This window comes from Apteryx mantelli, chromosome 1, assembly GCF_036417845.1.
Source record: "Apteryx mantelli isolate bAptMan1 chromosome 1, bAptMan1.hap1, whole genome shotgun sequence".
Taxonomy (NCBI): domain Eukaryota; kingdom Metazoa; phylum Chordata; class Aves; order Apterygiformes; family Apterygidae; genus Apteryx; species Apteryx mantelli.
The window spans coordinates 211625280-211647944 of record NC_089978.1 but is presented as its reverse complement, the minus strand read 5'-3'; the positions used below and the strand labels follow the sequence as shown (position 1 = coordinate 211647944).

At 37.2% G+C, this 22665-nt stretch overlaps 1 protein-coding gene across 2 annotated transcripts in view; it reads left to right on the top strand.

Moving 5' to 3' along the window:
- CACNA2D1 (calcium voltage-gated channel auxiliary subunit alpha2delta 1) overlaps positions 1–22665 on the top strand; it is a 421781-nt gene that overhangs the window by 204228 nt on the left and 194888 nt on the right. For both annotated transcript variants that reach the window (XM_013944009.2, XM_067316841.1), the window contains one exon: positions 18333–18377. In XM_013944009.2, coding sequence (XP_013799463.2) covers positions 18333–18377 — 45 coding nt within the window. The remainder of the gene's footprint in view (positions 1–18332; positions 18378–22665) is intronic.

The following is a 22665-nucleotide window of genomic DNA, read 5'->3' as shown; positions in this document are numbered from 1 at the left end:
GTGACATATGTACTCTTGCCATAGCTCTTCCACACCTTTAAGGAGAAACATTTCTGTTTTATTTTAACTGTATACGGAGGCATTTTGTGCTATGGTTCCATTACTGCAGTAATGTATGAGTGAAAAACTTCGGTGTGCTTTCTTTTGGTGAAGTATACCAGGAGAAGAAACCTCAGGCCGGATTAAGGCTCTGTATTTGTTTCTAGAATGTTTTGCATAAATTTGCTAATCTCTAGTGATGGATCATTTCCATTTCTTCTGATGATAGCTGACTTGGAAAGAGAATAATTTCCTTATTATACAGGAGCATAGGGCATAGATTTACTTCCAAATGCTTCCATTCTCCCTTTCTCTTTCTCTCTCTTTTTTGTCAAGATATCTCTGCCTCAAAGCTTTCCTTGAGCAGAATTCAATTCATAACGTTCAATATTGGGGAAAATGCTGTAAACCCTGGCAGAGCATAGGCATAACACTACTGAGCAACACTCTAAAAATTAACAAATCAAACATATCTGTAAAGTTTTGCTGATAAAATCATTGCCTAAGACTTTCAACTAACTTAAATCATGTTTCGAGATACTATATATATATATATATATATATATATATATATATATTTGAAGCTGGAAGCTGCTGTGCTGCTTTTCAAATGTATGAATAGTAAAAAGGAAAATTGGTGAATAATGCTGGAGATGAGAATCACAGATCAGTCAGATAGTTTTTGAATAGAGCCTGGGACTTGCCTGAAGCCTCTGTCTCATTCAGCGCTTTCCAGCCCCTGCGAAGAGCAGGTAGGGAACAAAAGGCAGAGGGCTCGCAATGCCCTCGTGACTACTGTGATGGACTTTTTTATGGGAGAGGTGACAGAAGCAATCTCGAATCTGTGTTTTCCTCTATTTCAACCCAGGGGATGCCTTGCTTCTGAGGCTGCACACTTCTTTTACAAGGGTTGATGCATAAGTTTGGCAAAAAAAGGAGCATGTTAGAATTCTGCTGGTATTCTTCCTCTCTTTCCAGTATTTTATTTTCCTACAGTTGGAGGCATTTGGCCATTAGATGGATTAGGCCAAGTTTTCTAAAGGCTTTGAATTTGCTTATGAATATCTGAAAATTTGTCCACTTTTCCCTGGTTCTGTGGTGTTCCTGAGAGCAAGGGTCGGGCTGCATATAGGAACCACTCTTGTTGGGTGTGCGCTTCATACACAGAAGGGGACAGGGTTGTAACTCTGACCCCTTGAGGCACTATCTAAAAAATAAGTTTATGATAAAATCTCAACTAAATTTCTAAAGTCTACATCTATACTGTTGAATAAAACAAATCCAGGGACCTGGTAATGGAACCAGGTGGCACAGAGTGGCATTGTTCAGACTAGGCTTGGTCTTGTGACTCCTTTTGGTGGTACCCGGGAGGCCCTAAGCCATAATGTGTGTGTGTGTGTGTGCATGTATGTACTACTCAAAATTTCTGAAATAACATGAAGAATGTGGCATAGCTTATAAAATAAGTATTTTCAGAGCATGGAAGGTGCATGTTTCAGATGCTACATCCATTACCTGAGGACACAGAAGAGTATTTTAGGGTATAAAACCTGTTGAGATAGCGTTGGAGGAGTGTAGAAAGCAAGACAGAGCACAACCTGGTAGAATCACAGAATAGCAAGGTTGGACGCGACCTCTGAAGACAGTCTAGTCCAATCCCCTTGGTCAAAGCAGGGTCAACTAGAGCAGGTTGCCAAGTACTGTGTCTAGTGGAGTTTTGAGTATCTCCAAGGATGGAGACTCCACAACCTCTCTGGGTGACCTGTTCCACTGTTCAACCACCCTCACAGTGAAGAAGTGTTTTGGAATTCCCCATGTCTCAGTTTGTGCCCGTTGCCTCTCATCCTGTCACTTGGAACCACTGAAGAGTCTGGCCATGTCCTCTTTATACCCTCCCATCAGATATTCATAAACAATGATAGGCTCCCCTTGAGCCTTCTCTTCTCCAGGCTGAACAGTCTCAGCTCTCTCAGACTGTCCTCATGTGAGAGGTGCTCCAGTCCCTTCATCCTCTTCAGGGCCCTTTTGCTGAACTCACCCCTGTTTATGCATGCTTTTCTGTATTGTGGAGCCCGGCACTGAACCCAGCACTCCAGGTGTCGCCTCGCCAGGGCTGAGTAGAGCACAAAGATCATCTCTCGACCTTCTGGCAACACTCTTTCCAGTGCAGCCCAGGATATTGTTGGCCTTCTTTTCCATGAGGGCACATTGCTAGGTCACGGTCAACTTGTCCACCAGGAACCCACCAGGTCCTTCTCTGCAGAGCTGCTCTCTACCAGGTCAGCCCCCAACCTGTACTGGTGCATGGGGTTGTTCCTCCCTAAGTGAAGGACTTGGCATTTCCCTTTGTTGAGCTTCATGAGCTTCCTCTCTGCCCATCTCTCCAGCCTGTCAAAGTCCCTCTGAATGGCAGCGCTGTTATCTTGTCTGCATTCTGAGAGTGCTCCCTGGGACATGCGATGCCACAAACTGTATCTGGGCACTGCTCAGGCGAGGGCTATCTGTCCGGGGCTGCAGCTGTCCGAGGGAGTGTGCTAACCCGCACAGTGTGGATGATCAGCAGTCTATGCTCAGGATTGGTCTCTGTTTTATTTTTAAAAATACATCACCACAGGGACTAAAGCATGTGGTGTCCTAAAACATACCATGGTTAGTGATCAGTAAATAGCCTGCATCAAGAATAAACACCAAGGAGGAATGCTGTTTAAAGAGAAAACACATTTACATTAGAGCAATAGGTATAGACCAGTTATGAATAAATTTGACTTGAAAATTGGAAGGAGGAAGGTGGAAGGAAGAATCCATCAGTTTAATGAGTTTCTCAGACAGTCTTCCAATAGCGATAGGGCAAACATCCCACTACTTTTATGAAAAGAATTATGACATGATTATGAATTATGATATGGTTATGAATTATGAATACTACTTTTATGAAAAAAGAATTATGACATGGACAGCGAGACTGGATTTCCTCTCCAGATTCATATCAGTAAGTTTTGCTAAGACAAGAATACATCACTGAAGTGGTTACATGCCAGTAAAAGTACAGCACTGCAAATCTATACATCTAATTGAACATGGGGTATGTTTGTCAAGTATAGGATGCACTTAAAATCAAGTCATTCAGATCATCAAGTTATGTATAAATTGATGAGGAAATACTGAAAGAAATATAACTGAATATGTCAAAAACTTTCTTTTCTGCCTGGAAGCTCTGCAGTATTATATTTGCAAGAGTTTTAAAGGCTTTAGTATGAAACAGGACAAATGGTTCTCCTGTTGCTTTAAGATAGAAAGATTTAAAGCTTATACATTTCTGAAATATTGGATATGCTTTTTCCTGGTTTTCTTCAGTGTTACTAAGCAGGAATGAGGATATATATTAAGAATCAGACAAGGCACGAGCTTAAACTAGTCTTGGTGAAAAGGGTGGAAGGTATGTGTATGCGTATATAAATTGTATAAATATCCTCTGCATGTGTGTATATAAACATACATACACAGTTATATATATGTGTGTATATGTGCATATATATGGATATATATGCACGCACAGAAATTCATCTAATGGTGTGTTTGTGTGTACATTTATGTCTATGAACAGGTGCATACTATTAGATGAGCCTCTGTTTTGCACATCTGCAAGGGACCAAAGCTAGTGGTGTCAGATACCTTGAGAATACAAGCAGTTAAACCAGTATGTGCCAATTCCTTTGAAGTTTCACCCCATCATGTTTTAAAACCGAGAAATACTAGAACAGAAATGAGGACACAAACCGAGAAAACATAATGAGTAGTTTCAGAGAGCTCAGTGTGAACAGCGTCTTTGCGGAGCAAAGCAGGGAAGGCGTCCTGGCCTTTGCCATCAGCTGGCACCGTTGGCTTGTGTTTACACTGCCCTGGTATCCATAACATTTTGAGAATGTGTGTCCATTATTTTCAATTCATTGTGCCCACAGAATGAACAGACTGTGCTGACCGCATCAAAATATTGTTTTTATAGCATAATGCTGATAACATGTGGCATCATGCCATAGGTATTTAGGGTCTTTTTTGGTACACGACCTGTTGAAGTAGTGTTGGAGGACTTTCGCAGGCAGAGAGAACCTAAGATAATATGGTTTGTGCCCATGCAGTTTTCCAGAGCTGTGGGAGTTATGAGTCATTGATGGAAAGGTATTGGCATGACGGCTCTCCTGCAGTATTGTCTGCTGCCTTCTGGCACTGTTTTCCCCTTTATGTCTCTTCTGGATGTGAACATGGCCTCATCCTTGACAAGACACTTCTTTCCTTTCTTCCTTTTTCCTCAGCATGAATTTCCCATGTTCCCGTATCCCTTCTTATGTCAACAATTGTAATTTCTTTCTCTTTGGCTATTTGAAATCTCTGTTCACATTTCTGTAATATTGTATAATAGTGCTATTGAGGAGAGCAGAGATTAAGCGGTCCTCAAGCTTCATAGGATGCATTTTGCAGAAAAAAAAGATGCATGTATTTCTTCAAACTCAATTTAATATACTCTTTTAATACACTCTTTCCACTTTCCTTCTTATTCTCTTCTTTATTTTGTTCTTTCAGTGTTGCTCTCTATTTTCAGTAACATTTTTGGTTAGGCATGCAGGAGCTTTCTGGCTGCCTGTCTTTTTTCATCAAGTGTCTCTCTTACTTGCAGTCTTTACAATAAATAGATCTTTCTCATGTTTAAAGTAGCTTTTCCATTGGCTCTTTTCTCACATCTCCTGTTATTTGCCTATCTGTCCACCCTGATTTTGGAAAAAAAAGATGAATTTCAAAGAAGTGCTGGCAGGACAAAAATTTTAAACTGAATTATGCAAAACATAAGGGCCCAGATGTACACATTTTACCACAGATTTTGATGGGAGAGCGAAAATGCTGTGGAATTTAATAGTACTCTGCCTTGAATAAGAATTATGCGTTGTTAAAATATTTCAGAAGTTTGTTGGAAGGTGTGTAAATTCAGAACAAGCTGATTCCTTCTCATCCCAGTTATTAAAAACAGGCAAAGCAGGCAATGACAGTAGTGATCATTTTACATAACCATATATAAATTCATATCTGTATATTCAAAATACATAAAGTCAGTATAGCATTAGTATGTGGTAGTTGTCATCAAATGTTGGCTCTTGCCTCATGTTACTGTTACAGGGTGTATAATAATGAGTTCTTATCCCTCTTTTACAGAAAGAGAAAAGAAATAGTTACAGGATTTCTCCAAAGTGAAAGAAAAAGAAAGAACACCGCCAGGTTTAAAAGCCCACAATCCTTGCCTCTGTTTCTCTGTACAATTCCAGATTAATTGCCAAACAAAAATTAGGAAACAAGCCATAATGTATTTCAACAACATGAACTTCTAATCTTGTTTGTTTTCTTCTTTATAAAACTTTGCATTCAAACATCTTGCTTTTTAAGTATTAATTAACTAATTTTTTTTTCTCAATTTTTGGTATCAAATAAATAAATCTAATTTACCCAAATTATCTGAAATTACAGGGTGACTAGAGAAAAAGAATGTTTCTTTTCTTCTGTGAGCATCCTGGACTGCTCTGTTTAGTTTTATTGCTGAACTATCTGAACATCTTCTAAAAAGCACTGAAGGATATAGCCAGCATCTCTGTCTCTGTGTTCCCTGTTTCCAAAGAGCAGTTGTTTGGGAGCTTGTACCCACCTTTCACAGTACTAAATAAAAAATAAATAAATAATAAATAAATAAAACAGAAAACCCCCTTTACTATGTTTAGAAAATGACAGGACTAGATGGGGAAAAGAAGTCGTATTTTTCACTGTTCAGAAAGAATATGAAGTCTGTTTAAACTACCTGCATTGTCAAGAGATAACGTGAGGTTGCGACTACCTTGTGGTTGTGACAGTACAAACGTAAGTGCCATGACCGGCTGACATACCTCAACTGTCTCCCTCTTAATCTGGGTATTCCTTTGCATTTTGTGCTGTAGCCCTTCCCAAAGCATCAAATAAATTGCAGATAAAAATCTCCATTGTGATCCGTGAGAGAAAGGTGAGAAAATACAAATAACTTTACATATAGTGCAGTTGTTAATACAGATAGTGAGAAATATAACAGCAAGATAGTGGTGCAGCTTTCACACCTCAGTAGTCTTCTGCAAAAACTTCAGCATACCAGTGTTGTATATCAAATAAATAGGGAGAAAAGTAATTATATTTTAATTATTTACGATGTGGACATTATGCTTACAGTGATTTACTGGGAAAGTCCTCATCTTTCGTATGTTAAGTAGGAAAATGGATGGTGTTTTGCAGCTGCTGGGGTGCTGCGTGCTCCCGAGCGGCTTCTGAAATCAGGTGGGCGCCGTGCAGCTTTGCTGTGCTGTGGTGATCGTAGGCAGGACGTGCACAAAACGGACGCCAAAGCGGAATAATTCAATTATGATTGCTTCTGCTCTTTATTAATTAGGCATTTGCACACTGGGTATTTCTCAAGCCTGATAACTAGCTGTTCGCAGTAGTTTCCCTCTGAGCCATCTGAGATTTAGCATAATCATTTAAAGTAAAGGCCTAACAAAGTGGGCAAGATTTATAATTGTAAGAGCCCCATTAAAATAATTTCAAGTCAATATGCCAGACACATTTGGTATGTGCATGAACCAAAACAGTCTGAAAAGAAGACATGGCCTGAAATTCTTTGAACTTTATTCCCTTTCAGAAAGGTACTTTCCACACTAAGGAGGAAATGGAGACATTTGGTAGTTTTTTCTGATCTTTCTGCAAATTTTCTAACACAAGTTTTAGCAATGCCTTTGGTTTAGATGCAGTATAACATTTTTATATATGTTTGTATCTCTTATGGCTTTCTGTGGAAAAACTGCGTGACTGAATAAACCAGAAGACTTGATGCAGACAGGGAAAAAAAAATCAAATGCTTTTTAAAAATTTTGTTTAAAAGATACCATTAACTTCACAAGTCAATGGCAGGTGTGACATTGATATGATCCAAAGTTTGGATCAGACTCTCATAATTTAGGTATGAAAACTCATTTGTCCTGTGTTCATACACTATTGTAATGCTATGCAAAAAATCCTGTGAGTTTAATTTTTCTATGGAAATACAGAAAGTTATATTCTCTTTGTATATTAATTTTTACATATGGAAAAAGAGGAAAGAAAGAGATGCATAAATCCCTCAGCTGGTGCTGCTGCAGTTTAAAGAAAATTATCCAAAATGCTAGCAGTTTTTCTCATACAGTGAGCTTTTTAAAAGACATGAGTCTGGTTTGAAGATTTTTGCTTAGAATTTAATTACCCTGACTTTGTGTAATAGATTCCTTGCCACATACTGTTTTTTTGTTTTTTTTTTGTGAAGAGATAAATAAACAGAGAAGAAAATTTCTGTTTCCGTGGAACTGTTTCAACTGTTGAACATGTTCTCAAAGTTTGTGTATGTATGTAAATGTAAAAATAGCTTGTCTTACATAAGGTTTTCATCTTTCATTTCAAAGCATTTTTCAAAAAGTAAGATGACATACGTTTTGTAGGAATTGATATTCCTTAGGAAAAAAGTGTTTATAAAAGTTAAATCTATTTTTTGTGAAAATGTTAATGATTTGACATTAGGATGAAAAAAACATTATTTTGATAATTTCGATTTGGTTTTGTTTGATAATGTAATTTCAGTAAGGAAAACTAATATTTATTTTTCCACTTTGTTAACTTTTTATGCAGAATATACAGATTGCTTCTATATATTACATGCAATAATTTAACAGAATAAACTGAACGGATAGAACAAAAATTAAAATTGATGCATTTGCATGGAACCAAAGTGAGCATGTTGAATTAATGTCATTGCTTTTTCCTCATTATTTGCTAAAGCAGACATATTCATAAATAAATTTTATCTTCCTGTTTAAATTCTTTGCTTCATAAGAGTTATATCATAGTCTTCATGGTCATATGATACTTTACTAACTTATAGGATTTCTGAGAATTAATCCATCTATCAGTCTGCTCATAATGTCAAAGTTAAAAATAGTTATGAGCACCGATACTTCAAAATTTCTGCAACTTATTGCATATGTCTATTGCTTATATTTTTTTCCTGATATTAATCGTTGTGGCTTGATTAATTGTGTGTACTTCCAAAGTAGGAGCTTAAGAAATGGCTTTAAAATACAATGTGCAGCCTTTGAAAAAAAAATCAAAGAAGATATTCTAGTATAGAAATTATGCTTTTTCTATCTATCTGACCTGTTGTATCAATAGTTTTCCATTAGTTGCAGTGTGAGCTGGATGAGATTCCTTGTGAATAAGTTGCTTCAACATTTATTTTTATTATACTATTATTATTATAAAATTATCATAATAATTTTAGATTATTTTCCTGGTAGGACAGTGGATTTGAAAGGGAGCATAACCTTGTTTGTGGAATAATAATGACCATTTTACAGTCAGAAGTGAAAATTCTCTTTAGGAATATGCCCTGCATTTTGTATACTGGACCATAATTACTTAAGTAGAATAGCTGGATTCAGTTTCTTATGGCCATCAATTGTTTCGTACGTTACAAAGCCAGAGGGACCACTGTGGTAATCTAACCTTAGCTGTGCAGTACTGGCAGTCGTGCCTTGTGGGGTTCATTTTTTATAGTCCATTCTTTATACATTTTAGCTTACTTGAATATCATTTGATAAAAAGAAAAGCTGAAAGAAGATCACGGTTTCTTCCTTGAGAGTTGTCTCCTTTCACGGTCTATCCACATTTTCCATTAGTGTTGGTTCTGCTCAGCATTAATTGGTTTTAACAGCTTTTGATCAGTTCCAAGTGTTGCCTAAGTGAATATGCATCTGTGTGCAAAAATGGTAGAAGTACCATTTAGAAAAGATAGAGGCATTTATCCTCAGCTTCTAGGTTCTGGAGTTTGAGTTGATGAAGTGTAGTATATCCCTGGGATAGCTGTAGCTGGCGGCTATCACAGTGCACAGGTGGTTTTGGATAAGCCTTGGGAGATACCTGGTGCCTTCAGTCATTTTTCTGGATAACTTGGACGCCAGCCGCTTGGGTTTTTACTGCATGGTAGTGTTGCATGCCAAAACGCTAGGCATTGGGCTGCCCACCCCTTTGATTTCATCCCCTTAATATGTGATTCTCCATGTCTCTGCTGCTCCGTGTCTCTGCTGCTCTTCAGCCCCCAAGGTGAAGATGTGCTTAGATGTTGGTCTTGCTGATTTAGCATCTGTTGCCAACTCTTGCTAGTACTTGCTCTGTCTCACACTTCATCTCTTCAATAATTAGTTTATGAGCATTCAAGATCTTTTGCTTCGCAACTGTTAGTGGCTCAGAAACCAGTAATATAGTTTTAATGGTAGCATACTGCTTGATTCCTTTGAAATGTTTTGTAACCATTGATTTTAACATTCCTAAACATGATCTTTCTAGTTGGCTATAATCATTATAACTCTTTTCATAAGGATCATTGAGAAGCGTGCTACCTTGCCGTCTAAGTGTCCAGAGCTGGCATGATAGTTGTAATTCTTGGCCACTGCCCTATCTCTTATATCTCCGTCAATGCAACAGCGCTCTACCATTTGCACTAGAGCCCTCTACTCAGTAGCACAGTAGCTGTGTCACAAGTGTAAACTCATTTTGTTAGAGGTAAATCATTTTATAGGTTTGCCCATTATTTGGCAAAAAAAATCACCTCCTCCAAGGTTGCTGCAGATCTGTTGGAGTTGGAGAGCTGGCGTATTTTCCATAGGTAGTTATGACAGTGCAAGAGTTGTAAATAAATGAAGTTCATTACATTTTAACCCCTATCTAAGAAGGATTCAGAATGCTAGTGACAGTGTCCTGCAAATCTGATTCAAATTTCATGTCCAAATTGTTTAACTAGGCTTGTGTACTGTAATGATCCCAGGATTTACAATCTAGATAAAATCTGCATTAAATTTAGATAATTTTGTTTTTTTTTTTATTTTTGTGTTCTGCCAACAACCGAAGAAAATAATGCTGAATAAACTAAGTTAAAATAAAAATACATTAATGCTTTCATTAAGCAGATAGGATAGTGTGATATAGAGGTTAATTAGCTGCTAATATATTCATTTCATTTTCCCACCTGGAAATCTGCTTTGTAATCAACTGCATTTTGCCTTATAAGAAGACTCTCTACTCAGTTGGTTATACTTTGAAGGAGTTACTATGATGAGAAAATTAGCAGTTTCCTGAACCTTTTGGAATAATATATTTACCAAAGAAACCAAAAAGGATTAAAAAGCTTTCTCTCTCAAAATCATTTCTGCTCATTTTGCCTTTGATTCAGTGGAGTAGAGGAGGGATACACAAGATATATGTGTGCATCTATGTATGTATATAACCACTTCTTTAAACTCACTGTTAGTCTCCTTTTTGTTTTTTTTTTCCATGCCCATTTGTGATGCTGCTTCGCTATTATAAGAGTTTATAAAATCTTAAGCTTTTTGTCATTCTTTGGGAGGATGCTAAGAATATGAGGGAGGCTTGGCTGGTAGGAGGGAGAGAAGGTTATTTGGAATCGTTACCTTTCCTTTTCCTCCTACCAGGGCAGGCCAGTGGGATATTATAAATCTTTCTGCATCCTAGTGGGAGTGGATATTGATTTTGGAGTTTGTATCCGGTAGGACTATAATCATATTATTCATGTCTTCCCATTCATAACTTGAAAAAATGTCCATAGAGGGCCCATTCCAAAGTTCTTCTATTGACTTCAACAAGTTTCAGTTCGGACTGAAATCAAATGATGGGAAAAAGTCTCTGGAACAAAGACAGCCTGAAGAGAACTGCGTACAAAGTTGTGGTGTCTACTATGCGGCTTCTATATCATATTTTTCTTCAAAAAAAAAAAAAGGCATCCAGAACAGTCTTTAAAAAAAAAGATAATAAAGAGGATTAAAATCATTTCAGCGCTGTTTTCAAATAACTGCAGGGTTAGAAAGTGGAGGAATCAGTTCTCAAATCATGGAGATGGTAGAAGAGCAAGAGCCTCGGGAAGGTTTGTGTTAGGGGAGGCTGCCTGCCACTGGAGCCCAGGGCTCATGACTCCTCCGTGGGGAGAGACTTGGAGACTTGGAGAGACTTGGCCTTGCTAACAACTGAATCCTTGTTTTTGACATACATAGCTGTTCTTTCAACTAAAAGGGGGCGCTTTTAGAGGTGGAAATAACTGCCCACCCAAAGCTTCCTTTCTGCATCTTACCTTAGATGTGGTGCTCCTGGCTGGTAGTTTCATTCTGGGGATGCATAAGAAAGTAAGCAAGTAATGCATAGTGTTTCAAAAATGAATACTTGCTTTTTATTTAAGAGAAAACCCAAAGCAAAACAATGCACAGATAGCTTACAGACTGCCAGGAAAGCGTCAGTCTGTCCCAAAACAAAGCCTCTTGCTCTATTTCACCTCTCCCATTAAAAACTATGAGAGAAAGTCTATTTTCAGAAATGTCAGATTTCCCCATTTGCTGAGAAGAGGCAGACTTCCTCACTTTGACATGCTGAAAATAAATAAAGAAAATCAAATAGCTTTTAAACTTTTATGTCCGGCTGCCAAGAGGTGCCCGTGTCCTTCCCAGGTGATTGTAGACTTGTGCTGCTCAACCTGCTAAACTTACCTCTTCTTGGAAAAAGAAAACACAGCAGTTCTTTGTGGAAATGCGTACTTTGACATGTCAGCTTAACGAGGGCAGAGTTCTGTTCACTGGCCTTTTATTGGTAATGTCTCTTACGTCGGAGTTGCAGTTCAGTGTGGACATGAGCAATGACGGGAGGTAGAAGGTTGCATAACTCAACTGGGACAGGTAGTTCAATAACGTTAGGGTACAAAGACCATTAACAGTATTTATTCGAAAGAGAAATGTGCTCTGTAATGATTCAGTGCAAAAGAGCAAAGAAAAAGTCTGCCCTTTGAGCTAGTCCTGGTGGGCGTGAAGACAAAAGTTGAGCCCTGACAGTAGCTGTCAGCTAGAGAGTTGCTCCCTGCCTTTTGTGGCCAGGTGCATACATGTTCCCCGTTCACCAAACGCTGTAGCAGTATGAATGTGGATGTAATAAGAAAAAAAAAAAAAGTGTTTCATTATGGGGGTGTTGCAGCAGAGCTCTAAAAGGCTGAAAATCTAAAATGATAAGCTTTTGGCATGCATCCCCATATACAAACTCTGGGACAGGCTGAGTTGTAGCTGTGGAGTAGTGTATGGTTAATCTTTGGAAATGCGTGTGCGTAGCAACACTTTCAGCTTTACTGTAGCTCTAAATACACTTGAAGAAGAAATTTTTATTTTAATTAGCTAAAATAAGAACCATTCTGTGCCATAATCAACTATGGCAGAGGTTAACAGCAATATGTTTTTAAGTCTCTGAGTCTTCATTCCCACAGGAAGTATTTTGCCTTTGGAATTTTGCAATAAAAGATAGGGCACTGGTTGCCGTACTCGGTGGGTGTAGTTCTCCGTCACACGAAAAAAAAAATCCACACAGTTGGAAATAATTAATACAGAAAGATCAAACTATGTTGCTAGTGGATAAATTAACCAAATTCCGTCATTATATTACCGGTTATCTTCGTGTCTGACAGAGATTACCTTTTGGTCGCAGGACTTTGAGCTATAGGATGCCTTTATGCAGAAATTATTCCTGGAGTATGTTTTATTGTTTCAGAAGAACACACAAAAGCTCTATAGCTTCTGCTTCAGGTGTTTGTTTGTCTGACAAGTATTTCTCATGAGCCTGGGGGTTGTATTACATTTATCTTGACACATTCAATTGCTTCTGTCTTTTAATCCTACAGTCAAGTTGCAATTAATATTTAAAAGAAATTCTCTATTTTTTTCATCAAGTTAAGTATCATCCTGACAGCTAAAGCAGTTTAATTATGTTTTCTTATAACAGTTCTTATGGTGAAAATTATATGAAGATTGAGTTTTGTTCTAAATAGAAAGGTTTTTCCTATTCTTCATTGGTACAGTTTGTATCATCAATTCCAGAGACTATCTGAAGACAGTAGTAATCTTTTTAGTAATCTTTTACATTTTTATAGAGCATATTCAGCAGAAAAAAACAATCAACCAAACAAACAAAACCCACCCTGATATCAACATAAAGCATTTCTGCTGTTTAGCTAAAATTAAAAAAAAAAAAAGTAAAATGGCATTGTTAATTGCTTTGAGGCAGACTGACAGAAATAGTTCAGTTTCTAAATGACATCAGATTTGTTCCAACTGAACAAATATACGCTTTCCTACTTCCAATTTTTCTAAGTAAACATATAGTGTAGTATAATATGGGCAGTGGGAAAAACAAACAAACAAAACCCTACTTATTTACCTTGTAATAAAATAACATAATTTTCTCCTGTGCTTTGCGCATGACATAAAACCAAACATCTCACTCAGCTTTCTGATTATAATTTGCATAAGGTAAATTAAATCAAGCATGGTTAATGTCAGCGTCTAAGGGGGTATTGTCACGAGAGAAAAGGAACACCAGGCAAGGTGACAGCACTAAGCTTATTGTAGGAGGACCAAGCCATGGCTAGGAGGTGTCAGTGCAAGCTTTGCACCTGCACACACACACACACACACACGCATACCCCAGGGAGCGGGCACAGTCCAGCCTGGGCTGATGGGACGCATGCCAATCTTTGCATCCAGGCTCAAATCCGTCAGTTTTGGTGTCAAGGACTTGGAAATGTATTCTTCATAGAGTATATTTTTATCTTGAATCTATACTTCTACATTGCCATTATCGAAGTTATCCTTTTATGTCAGGGCTGCATGTTTTAGCCACTGTCAGTCAAGCGTGCAGATTAATAAATAGCTTTTTTTGGTATTCTAAGGGATATTAATCAGTCACTTCAGTCCGTCTGAGAATGAACAAATGTCTGTCTCATGAAAACTATAATTTTGAAGGTTCCCAGAGAAATAAACTGTAGGTGATAAATAAGTTTATCTTTCTCACCATTTTTTTTAAAAGTGTATTTTATGAAAAAGAATATGCAGCACCTTTAATCCTCTTTATGTTATTGCCAATAATCATCACCTTCATCTTTTCATTCCTATTATTAGTCTTAGTAGAACCTTGGGAAATGCCTTCTAGACAAATCCAGGTAGACTGGGCTTTGCATAAATTGTGGGCAAACCTGGAGTTTTTTAATTAGTGTATGAATTTCATAATTGTGGGAAACTAGCTCTTTAATAAATGGTATTTCTGGGGAAAAAACACCTAATGCAAGTGATTCATTTCTCCACATTATGGGTAATATACATATGAGAGTATTTCTACATTGGGATGTTGTTGAACTGTTTTACATTTGTCAAGTTTTTGTAAAAAAAGTAGTCGGATTTTTTAAGATCAGGATCTAGATTTAAGATCTAAGTCCTGTTTCAAGATTCTGTTTTAAATGCGCTTTTCAACCCATTTCTTACAACACATGTTCAGACAAAGTAATTCCCGCAAGTTTACAATATTGCTGGACTTTATGTTTACTCTAAAGGCAAGAGGTAAATCAGTATTTCTGCTCATAGAAATTGAAGGAAAAAATCTTACTAACTGCTAATCTCCTTTTTTTTTTTAATTTTGCCTGTGACGTTTCACTTATGTAAAATTATAAAGCTATAATAAAAACAGGTTGTAGTAGTTGTCACTCTTTTTTTCCCCCCCGTTTGAGAACTAGGTAAGCTTTTATTTCCTAAAATTATATTGTTTAGAAACAGAAGTGATTTTTTATTTGTGGTAGGCCACATTTCTGGAGAGTCTAATTGTGCCTTAAACTGCATGTCATACAATAAGAGATATTAAACTAAAACTAGATGGCTTATTTGTCACAGGACCTATTAGGTTAGTATTAAATTTTATTATCCTAAGTGTAATGGAATGAACATTTCTTTATCCACATAGTCTTCTCCAAGGGGAGACAAGAAAATGTTTGCTAAAATTAAAACAGATGTATTTTACCAACACTTCATGAAAAAGTATTTATTAGCATTTGTAGGAATTTACACCGATTTGTCCTCCAAGTGTTCAGCTATGCAGTATGTCTGTGAAAGAAGAGATAAAAGAGTATTATTTGACATTTTTCTTGCTTGGCAATAGGATTCCTAATTCTTTCACTAATGTTCTGTGTATTTTCAAAGTGTTTGGGACTAATCTTGGAGTCAGTCCTCTCAAACCCTGCCGCTGCTTTATCAACTAAGCTTATGTAATATTCTAAATCCTTTGTTGTCATTTCAACAATGTTCGCAACATCTTCACCAGGAGTAGATTCCATCTCAAGAAACCACTTTCTTTGCTCATCCATAGGAAGCAACTCCTCATCCGTTAAAGTTTTATCATGAGATTGCAGCAATTCAGTCACATCTTCAGGTTCCACTTCTAATTCTAGTTCTCTTGCTATTTCCACCACATCTGCAGTTACTTCCTCCACTGAAGTCTTGAACCCCTCCAAGTCATCAACATGAGGAAAAACTTTTTCACTGTGAGGGTGACAGAGCACTGGAACAGGTTGCCCCGAGAGGTGGTGGAGTCTCCTTCTCTGGAGATATTCAAAAGCCGCCTGGATGCAATCCTGTGCAATGTGCTCTAGGTGACCCTGCTTGAGCAGGGGGGTTGGACTAGATGATCTCCAGAGGTCCCTTCCAACCTCAGTGATTCTGTGATTCTGTGATCTGTGAAAAGGCAGAGGTACTCAATGCTGTCTGCACCTCAGTTTTTACTGGTGAAACTGGCCATCAGGAATCCCAAGCCCCTGAGAGCAGAGGGAAGTGTGGCGCAAGGAAGACAGCCTTGGTGGAGGAGGATCAGGTTAGGGGAGGGCAGTAGATGTTGTTTACTTTGACTTTAGTAAGGCATTTGCCCCTGTCTTCCATAACGTCCTTGTAGACAAGCTGATGAAGTGTGGGCTAGATAAGTGGTCAGTGAGATGGGCTGAAAACTGGCTGAACTGTCAGGCTCAAAGGGTTGTGATCAGTGGCACAAAGTCCAGCTTTGGATCCAGGCACTAGTGGTGTCCCCCGGGGTCAGTATTGGGGCCAATGCTGTTTCACATCGTCATTAATGACCTGGATGATGGGACTGAATGAACCCTTGGCAAGTTTGCTGATGACATGAAATTGGGAGGAGAAGGCAATGCACTGGTTGATTGTGCATCATCCTGGTATTTATCACTACCAACAGGGTACCTGCGATATAAAGGAGATGTTATACATTGCATCCTTTTGGTTGCTTTAACACATTTTCTATAAAATGCCAAGATGTTAAGGCAAATCAATTGTTTTAAATCAAAGAAAATTCAAATAAAAATTTGGTCTTAATTTCAGATTTTAAAACACATACTAATAATTTTGCAATACTGTGAAAGTGTGGAGGGAGGATTATCAGCATAGGATAGGATAGGACAGGAGAGAACAGAACAGAACAGGATAGTGAAAAATAGAATAGGAAAATAACAAAACAGTCAAAAATATAACAATAAATTGGCCTGCAATATATAATATTCATTTGCCTTTCATATCCTGGTCAGATACTGAAACTGTTTGCTTTGAAAGGAGAATTCACAACAATGTAAACCATCCTTTTGCAATGTATAAATTTTGCAAGCTTGTATAACCACTGATACTGTGTTAAAGTTTCTCATTTATACCTATAGTCTCCTAAAGTCATTTCTTCCATAAACACACCTTCAGGACTGTCCTACTAATTCCCTTCAGTCATAAACTGAAATACTAATGAATATAATGAATATTTACTTTTCTCCCTCATAGCATTACTGTATGGAAAAAAAAAAGAAAGAAAGAAAGAAAGAAAAAAAGACTGGGGTGTTTCTGTTGTGTCTTAGGCTTGCTGAAAAAGTATGCAGTATGCCCTGATGTCAGGGTGCTGTAGAAGTGTGTGACAATAGGAAGGTTCAAATTCTTTGTGTCAAGCAGTTAATAAATAACTAAACTACTTGCCTGGGAACCAGCAACAAAGCAATTTGTTCTTGTCATCTAGAAGTGGTTAAATTATGAAAAATTGTCCTCTATAGCTTTAACTGATCCGTGAATCTAATTTGTGAACTGTACAGCATTCAGTGTGTTGTAGCTCTGTGTAGCTCATGTTTTCTATATTAGGAGCAGTGAAATATAACCAATGTCATGTTTTTCTAATGGATTATATAGGTAATATCTCCAGGCAGGATAATGGACTACAAGGCATGTATAGCCGAAAAAAGTATCTAATTTATTTTTGGAGGTTTATTTTAATTAACTTCTAAATGTGTCTTGTTTCTGAAACATACTTCTTTAATAGGTTATTTAAAAAATATTATTTAGTCCAGTAGAATTAGATAGCAGTGCTAGATTTGATCAATTAAAATATACTAAAACCTAAAATAAAGGGGAAAATACAGTTGTGAAAATACAGAACCCTTTTGTTCAAGTAGAGAAATGGACTTGCATACACAGAGGACAACGTTAGAAACCCTATGCATTAAATGATACTCGACCAGGTGTACCGTTAGGGTAAACTCGAGGAGTGGGAATGGCATGGGGGAAATAAGCTGTTACACTGATGAAAGTCAGTACAAGAGAAGACTTACTAGAGCTGTGTTTATATGGAAACGTTCCTTTTTTAAATGAAATCACTATAGAAAAAGAATATATGTGTTATATCCAGATAAATACGTCTGTGTTCCTCATCTGATTTTCCTGCAACAAAAGCTTCCAGGGAAAGACTTCCAGGGGAGCAGCTCTAGGAGACATGGCGAGAGGGGTCCTCCCGTTTCCTGGTCTTCTGAACTGATTTTTTTTTTTTTTTAATAAGACAGATCATCTTGTGATGAAAATATTTGTGCTAGCATTTGCAGTTAGTACCACTGCTGGCTGGATCCTGAGCACTTCTGGGTGCTGCTTTTTTTTTTGGGGGGGGGTGGGATTGAACAGTTTATTTACGGCACAGTTGTTTCCGTATGCAACCATGTACAAAGTAAAGAGGATCCAGGTGAACCAAGAATTAGCTTTAGTGTCTGATGGGGAAAGGAATTTCCTCCTTTGTCCTCAGCATGCTATGGGCTCTGGTTTAGATATCCTGATAGTGGTGTGAAAACAGTTGTTATGGAGCATGGGAATGGCTAAACACAATAATGAGCATGAACTTCAGTAAAGGTCTGATTCTGTTATAATTTCAAAATACATAAAGGAATGCAGATTTGCCTGAAAATATGTGTTTTAGTACAAATTATTGATTGTGATCTTTATCTTTATTACTTCTAAACTAACAGAATTCCTTTCTTTCTTTCACAGAATAACGATATAATCTATTACAATGCAAAAGATGATCAGAACGATGTAAGTAATAACTTTCTTTTTGTTTCGTTGTTTCGTTTTAACAAAATATAAGGGGATTGAAAAGTTTAATCAAAATCTAAGACTATCGTTCAAATATTTCACAGAAGTAAGAAAATAAGAATTTTCTTAAAAAGTTTCCTAGAGAACCAGATTATATTTTATATTTTAATTCTAAAGGTCTGGTTTCCCTCCTTTAGTTTTCTGAGCTACTGATCAGGGAATATGTTGGGAGAAAAAAAGATGGTTCAGTATCATTCATTTCTTGAAATGCAATAAAATCGTAATTGTAGGACTAGAGAAACAAAATGGTAAGTGTAAAGAGTTTACTGTACTCTGAAGAAACAATTTTCTGGCCCCATTTTCTAAGCTCGTATTTCCTAGTTCTGCATTTGCTGTAAGAATTCTTTTACATGAGTGAAAAGCAGATGTAAAATGTTACTGAATAACTATTTTCATCCACTTTGTGATCATTCATATTAATATAATAAGATTTGGGGCAATGGAAAATCCACTCCAAAGTTTTAGATAAAATGCATGATATTTTAATGCCAAGTTCTAATAAAACTGTTGCTTTAAGTTGTTTGAAGTTTCCTATTCTGGCTTTAACTATTAAAAATCTTAATGTCTTCTGGGAAGAAGCAAGTTGTCTTCACCGTCACTTGATATAATACAACTGCTTGTCTTCATTATAGATGTAATTTATAAAACCATTGAAAAGATATTGCAAATGTATTAATCAGAGGTATCAGCATGCTTCATTTGCACTTTTTAATCAAATATTCTTTAGAGATTGATGGTGTCAATATTGTATTTGATGCTTCTGCTGTAAAGCAATTAAAGAAGATGCATAGATCATGTCAAACAGAACTATGTGATATGTTTGTACAGAACTAAGAGTACTGGAATTCAGGTACAAGAAACAAACATACTATCCAAAGTTTTAAAGCTTTTGTGCTTTAAGTAATATTAACTAAAACTGACCTAAATTTGAAAGCTATTCATCTCTTTTCATTGAATTCACTAGGATTTTCAGGATTTTTGTAGTAACATGCCAATCACTTCTGAGAACATCTCCTGTGTTTACCAAGCTTAAATATTATATTTGGAGGCTAAATATATCATGTAGCTTTGATATTATTTTGGAATGTTCTTAATTGAATTGAAAGTTTTAAATCCTAGGATTGCAAACTTCTCTACCATTTCTGTCATATATAATGTCAGAGGAATTTTTTAAGAATGCAACTTGTTGTTATTTGAGCCTGCTTAATCAGTTTCTAGCCTTGTAAACTTGATTGCTTGCACTCCTCACTTGTCCAATTGAGAAAAAATTCAGGCAGGTTGCAAAGGTGAATAGCAGTAACCAACGTCTAGTACAATTCTTTGCATCTTTAGTTTACCTGGGGCATTCCATGGGAATTAATTAGTGAATTAATCGTATAAGCAGAAGCAGAGGAATTTAAACTGGATGTTGCTCTAAGTTTTGCATAGATATTTTTGCTTAGTGGACTGAAATGTTTTAGAGATCTCTGTTGTATGCACTTTTTACAATATAAAATATGGCATTGAGACTCTGGTTCTGGTGAGCTGCAAGTGTGTTGATAGGACTGTGTGTCTTGAAGTAATCAATTACTTTTCTTTCCTTCATAACAGTCCACAAATCAAAAGGTTAAAGACGGAGAAGGCAAAGGGAGTGCGTTCTATCTGTGGACGTTTTTCCTTTTATTCTACTTACTTCTTTCCAAGGTTAGATAACAGTGTGAATGGAAGAGATTTCAAGAAAGTGTAGGATTGTGAAGTCTCTGGTTGCTTTGAGAATGTGTCCTTTCTGCCTGCCGTTTAAGCTTTTTCAGTTAGCACGATCAGAAGTTTTTTGGCTGCATTGAAAGCAAATGTTTTGACTTAAGGAGATGCCAGTTGGTCCCCCAGGAGTTCTGATTAGAGCGTGAAAAGAGCGGCCACTCTCACATTCTCTGCCACTGACACCTTATCAGTTCAGCACATCTGCTAAGGGCTGGATTTGTTCAACCCAGATAAATTCATCTAATTCTGTTTCTTGCTATTCAATAGAGGTGAAATTTCATAATAATGCTAAACTTTATCCTCCTTAAGCTGCAATACAGATGCTAATTATAAACTAAAATTCTTTCTTATGTTGCTGTAAATAAGTAGTTCAAGTGTTACGAAACAAGAACAATTAATTTAGAGATGTAATTGTATATATAGATTTAGATCCCTTTAAAAGGTCCCATATTTTAGGAATCACTAATGTGCACCTCCTAAAAATGGCTCTCCACAGTATCTTGCGTTTTTCACTTTCTAATTTTTTTATGCAAATACTTCTTTAAAAGTCAAAAATGTAGTAATTGTTTTCCTTCATCAGTAAAGTTAAGATTCAGCAAGTAAGTGTGGAATATGAATCCAAGAACAGCTTGTGTTTTAATTGTAGCACTTCTTTGGGAATACATAGTTGTGGGCGTACTTACTTGATTTTCGCCTCAAAAAGGTGGTTATAAAATTAGTGGTTTTTTTTTTTGAAAGACATTTTGGATGTGAAAATAGCTGTATTTTGTGTGCCTTATCATTGTGATCAGTGACTCTAACTTTAAAGAAGAAACAATAAGTATGAGATGGCCAGAAATCTAGTACTGGGATTTAGTTGAGAAGACCTACATCTGAATCTAATTAATGTGTGCGAACACTGCAAACTCATCTCCCCTGTTCCTGTTTGAACAGCAGTGGCTGATTTCTACTTCCAGGTCCATTCCTTCCAACTCCCTCTGTTCTATTACTTTAAAATGAGATTGTGTGATTACACAGCACTACTTTGGCAGCTCTTGGTGGTTTGTCATAAACTGCAGCACAAACGTCTACAGTGAAGGATACAAATACGTTGGAAGACAGAAGAAATCCAATTTTAAAACTGTCTCAGAGAAACAAAGGATCATGCTCACATGGATCTGTGATTTAACTTACATCCTTGATTTTACTTGTATTCCTCTTCCAGACCTGAGTTAGGCCACTTTATTGTGGAAGCTTCTGTTGTCTTCTGTTCACTTTACTTCCTCAGTTCTTATACCCGTAGAGGAGCTCTTCTTGAAACATGGGTGAAACCTGTTTACTCCAGTTTATTTTGTTTATTTGATTTACCTATTACAGTAGGATTCTGTTATTTTGTAGGAGCAGAATGGTCAACCTGCCCAGACCTGCTACTTGCTCTATTTCTACATGATTTTTCAAAGATTTTACATCTCCACAATATTTTTTTTCTATAAGCTGTGTGAAAAATAATTTCCTGTTTACGAGATTTAATATTGGTGTGCCTTTTATGTGCCTGACTTCCCTTAAAAGAGTTATCTCTGTTGTACTGATATATTTCCTGTAGATTCCCTGTATGTTTCAGGGTTATATTTGTAGTTTCTTCAATATCCAGTACATTAAATTGAAAATTGTTGCCTATTCTTGTAAAACTTAACTTGGTATGAATCTTCACTTGCCCTTCCAATCCCTTATGTATTAAAAAAAATCTAGATTTACAGTTCTGAAACATTCAGCATTGTTCCGATGCCAATAGGGAAATAACACGTGCCACTCATGTGGCTTGAAATGGAGAAGCTACCAGGCATTTGTGAGAGGGGGAAGATAATCTTAAAGGGTGATTTTATCCTAGAAGGCCAATCTCCGTAGAGTCCTTCTGTGGTCAACAGAGAAGCTTGCCTACAGCACATCTAATGATGCTTGTGCTGTAGATCACCCCTTGGAGTAACCTTCCTCTGCTAACCAAAGAGGGAGGATAGGAAGATTATTGGTCCTTTAGCTAATAGTAACCCCACACCGAAGTCTTTAACAACTTAGTTTGTGGCTGAACTGTTGACACTGTGAGTAAGTAGCAGTGTGTCCAGGCCCCGTGGTCACTCACAGGCCTTGCTGTCCCTGTTCAGGCAGGGGGAGAGTTTAATAGATCAGAGTTCATCCAGGTACCTAGACAGCAAATTTTTATATCCCAGTTAATACTGGGATTCTCTTTATCGTTCTTGGGTTGGTGGGACTGAGACCTTTCTGCTTTCCAGTGAAAATGCAAAAATATTTCGCACAAAGCTACTATAGCTTTCCAGATGGCCTCCATGGGGTATGTTGTCTGCTGTCCCTTTTGCTGTCCATGGATGCATGATCCAGTCCCATGGCTCTGGTTCCACGACTGCCACCATTTGTCTTCCCTTTTGGTTAATACAGTTTATTGTAACCACAGTCTCCTTACGGTGGTCAGTGGAATTGCTACCATTTGCTGTCA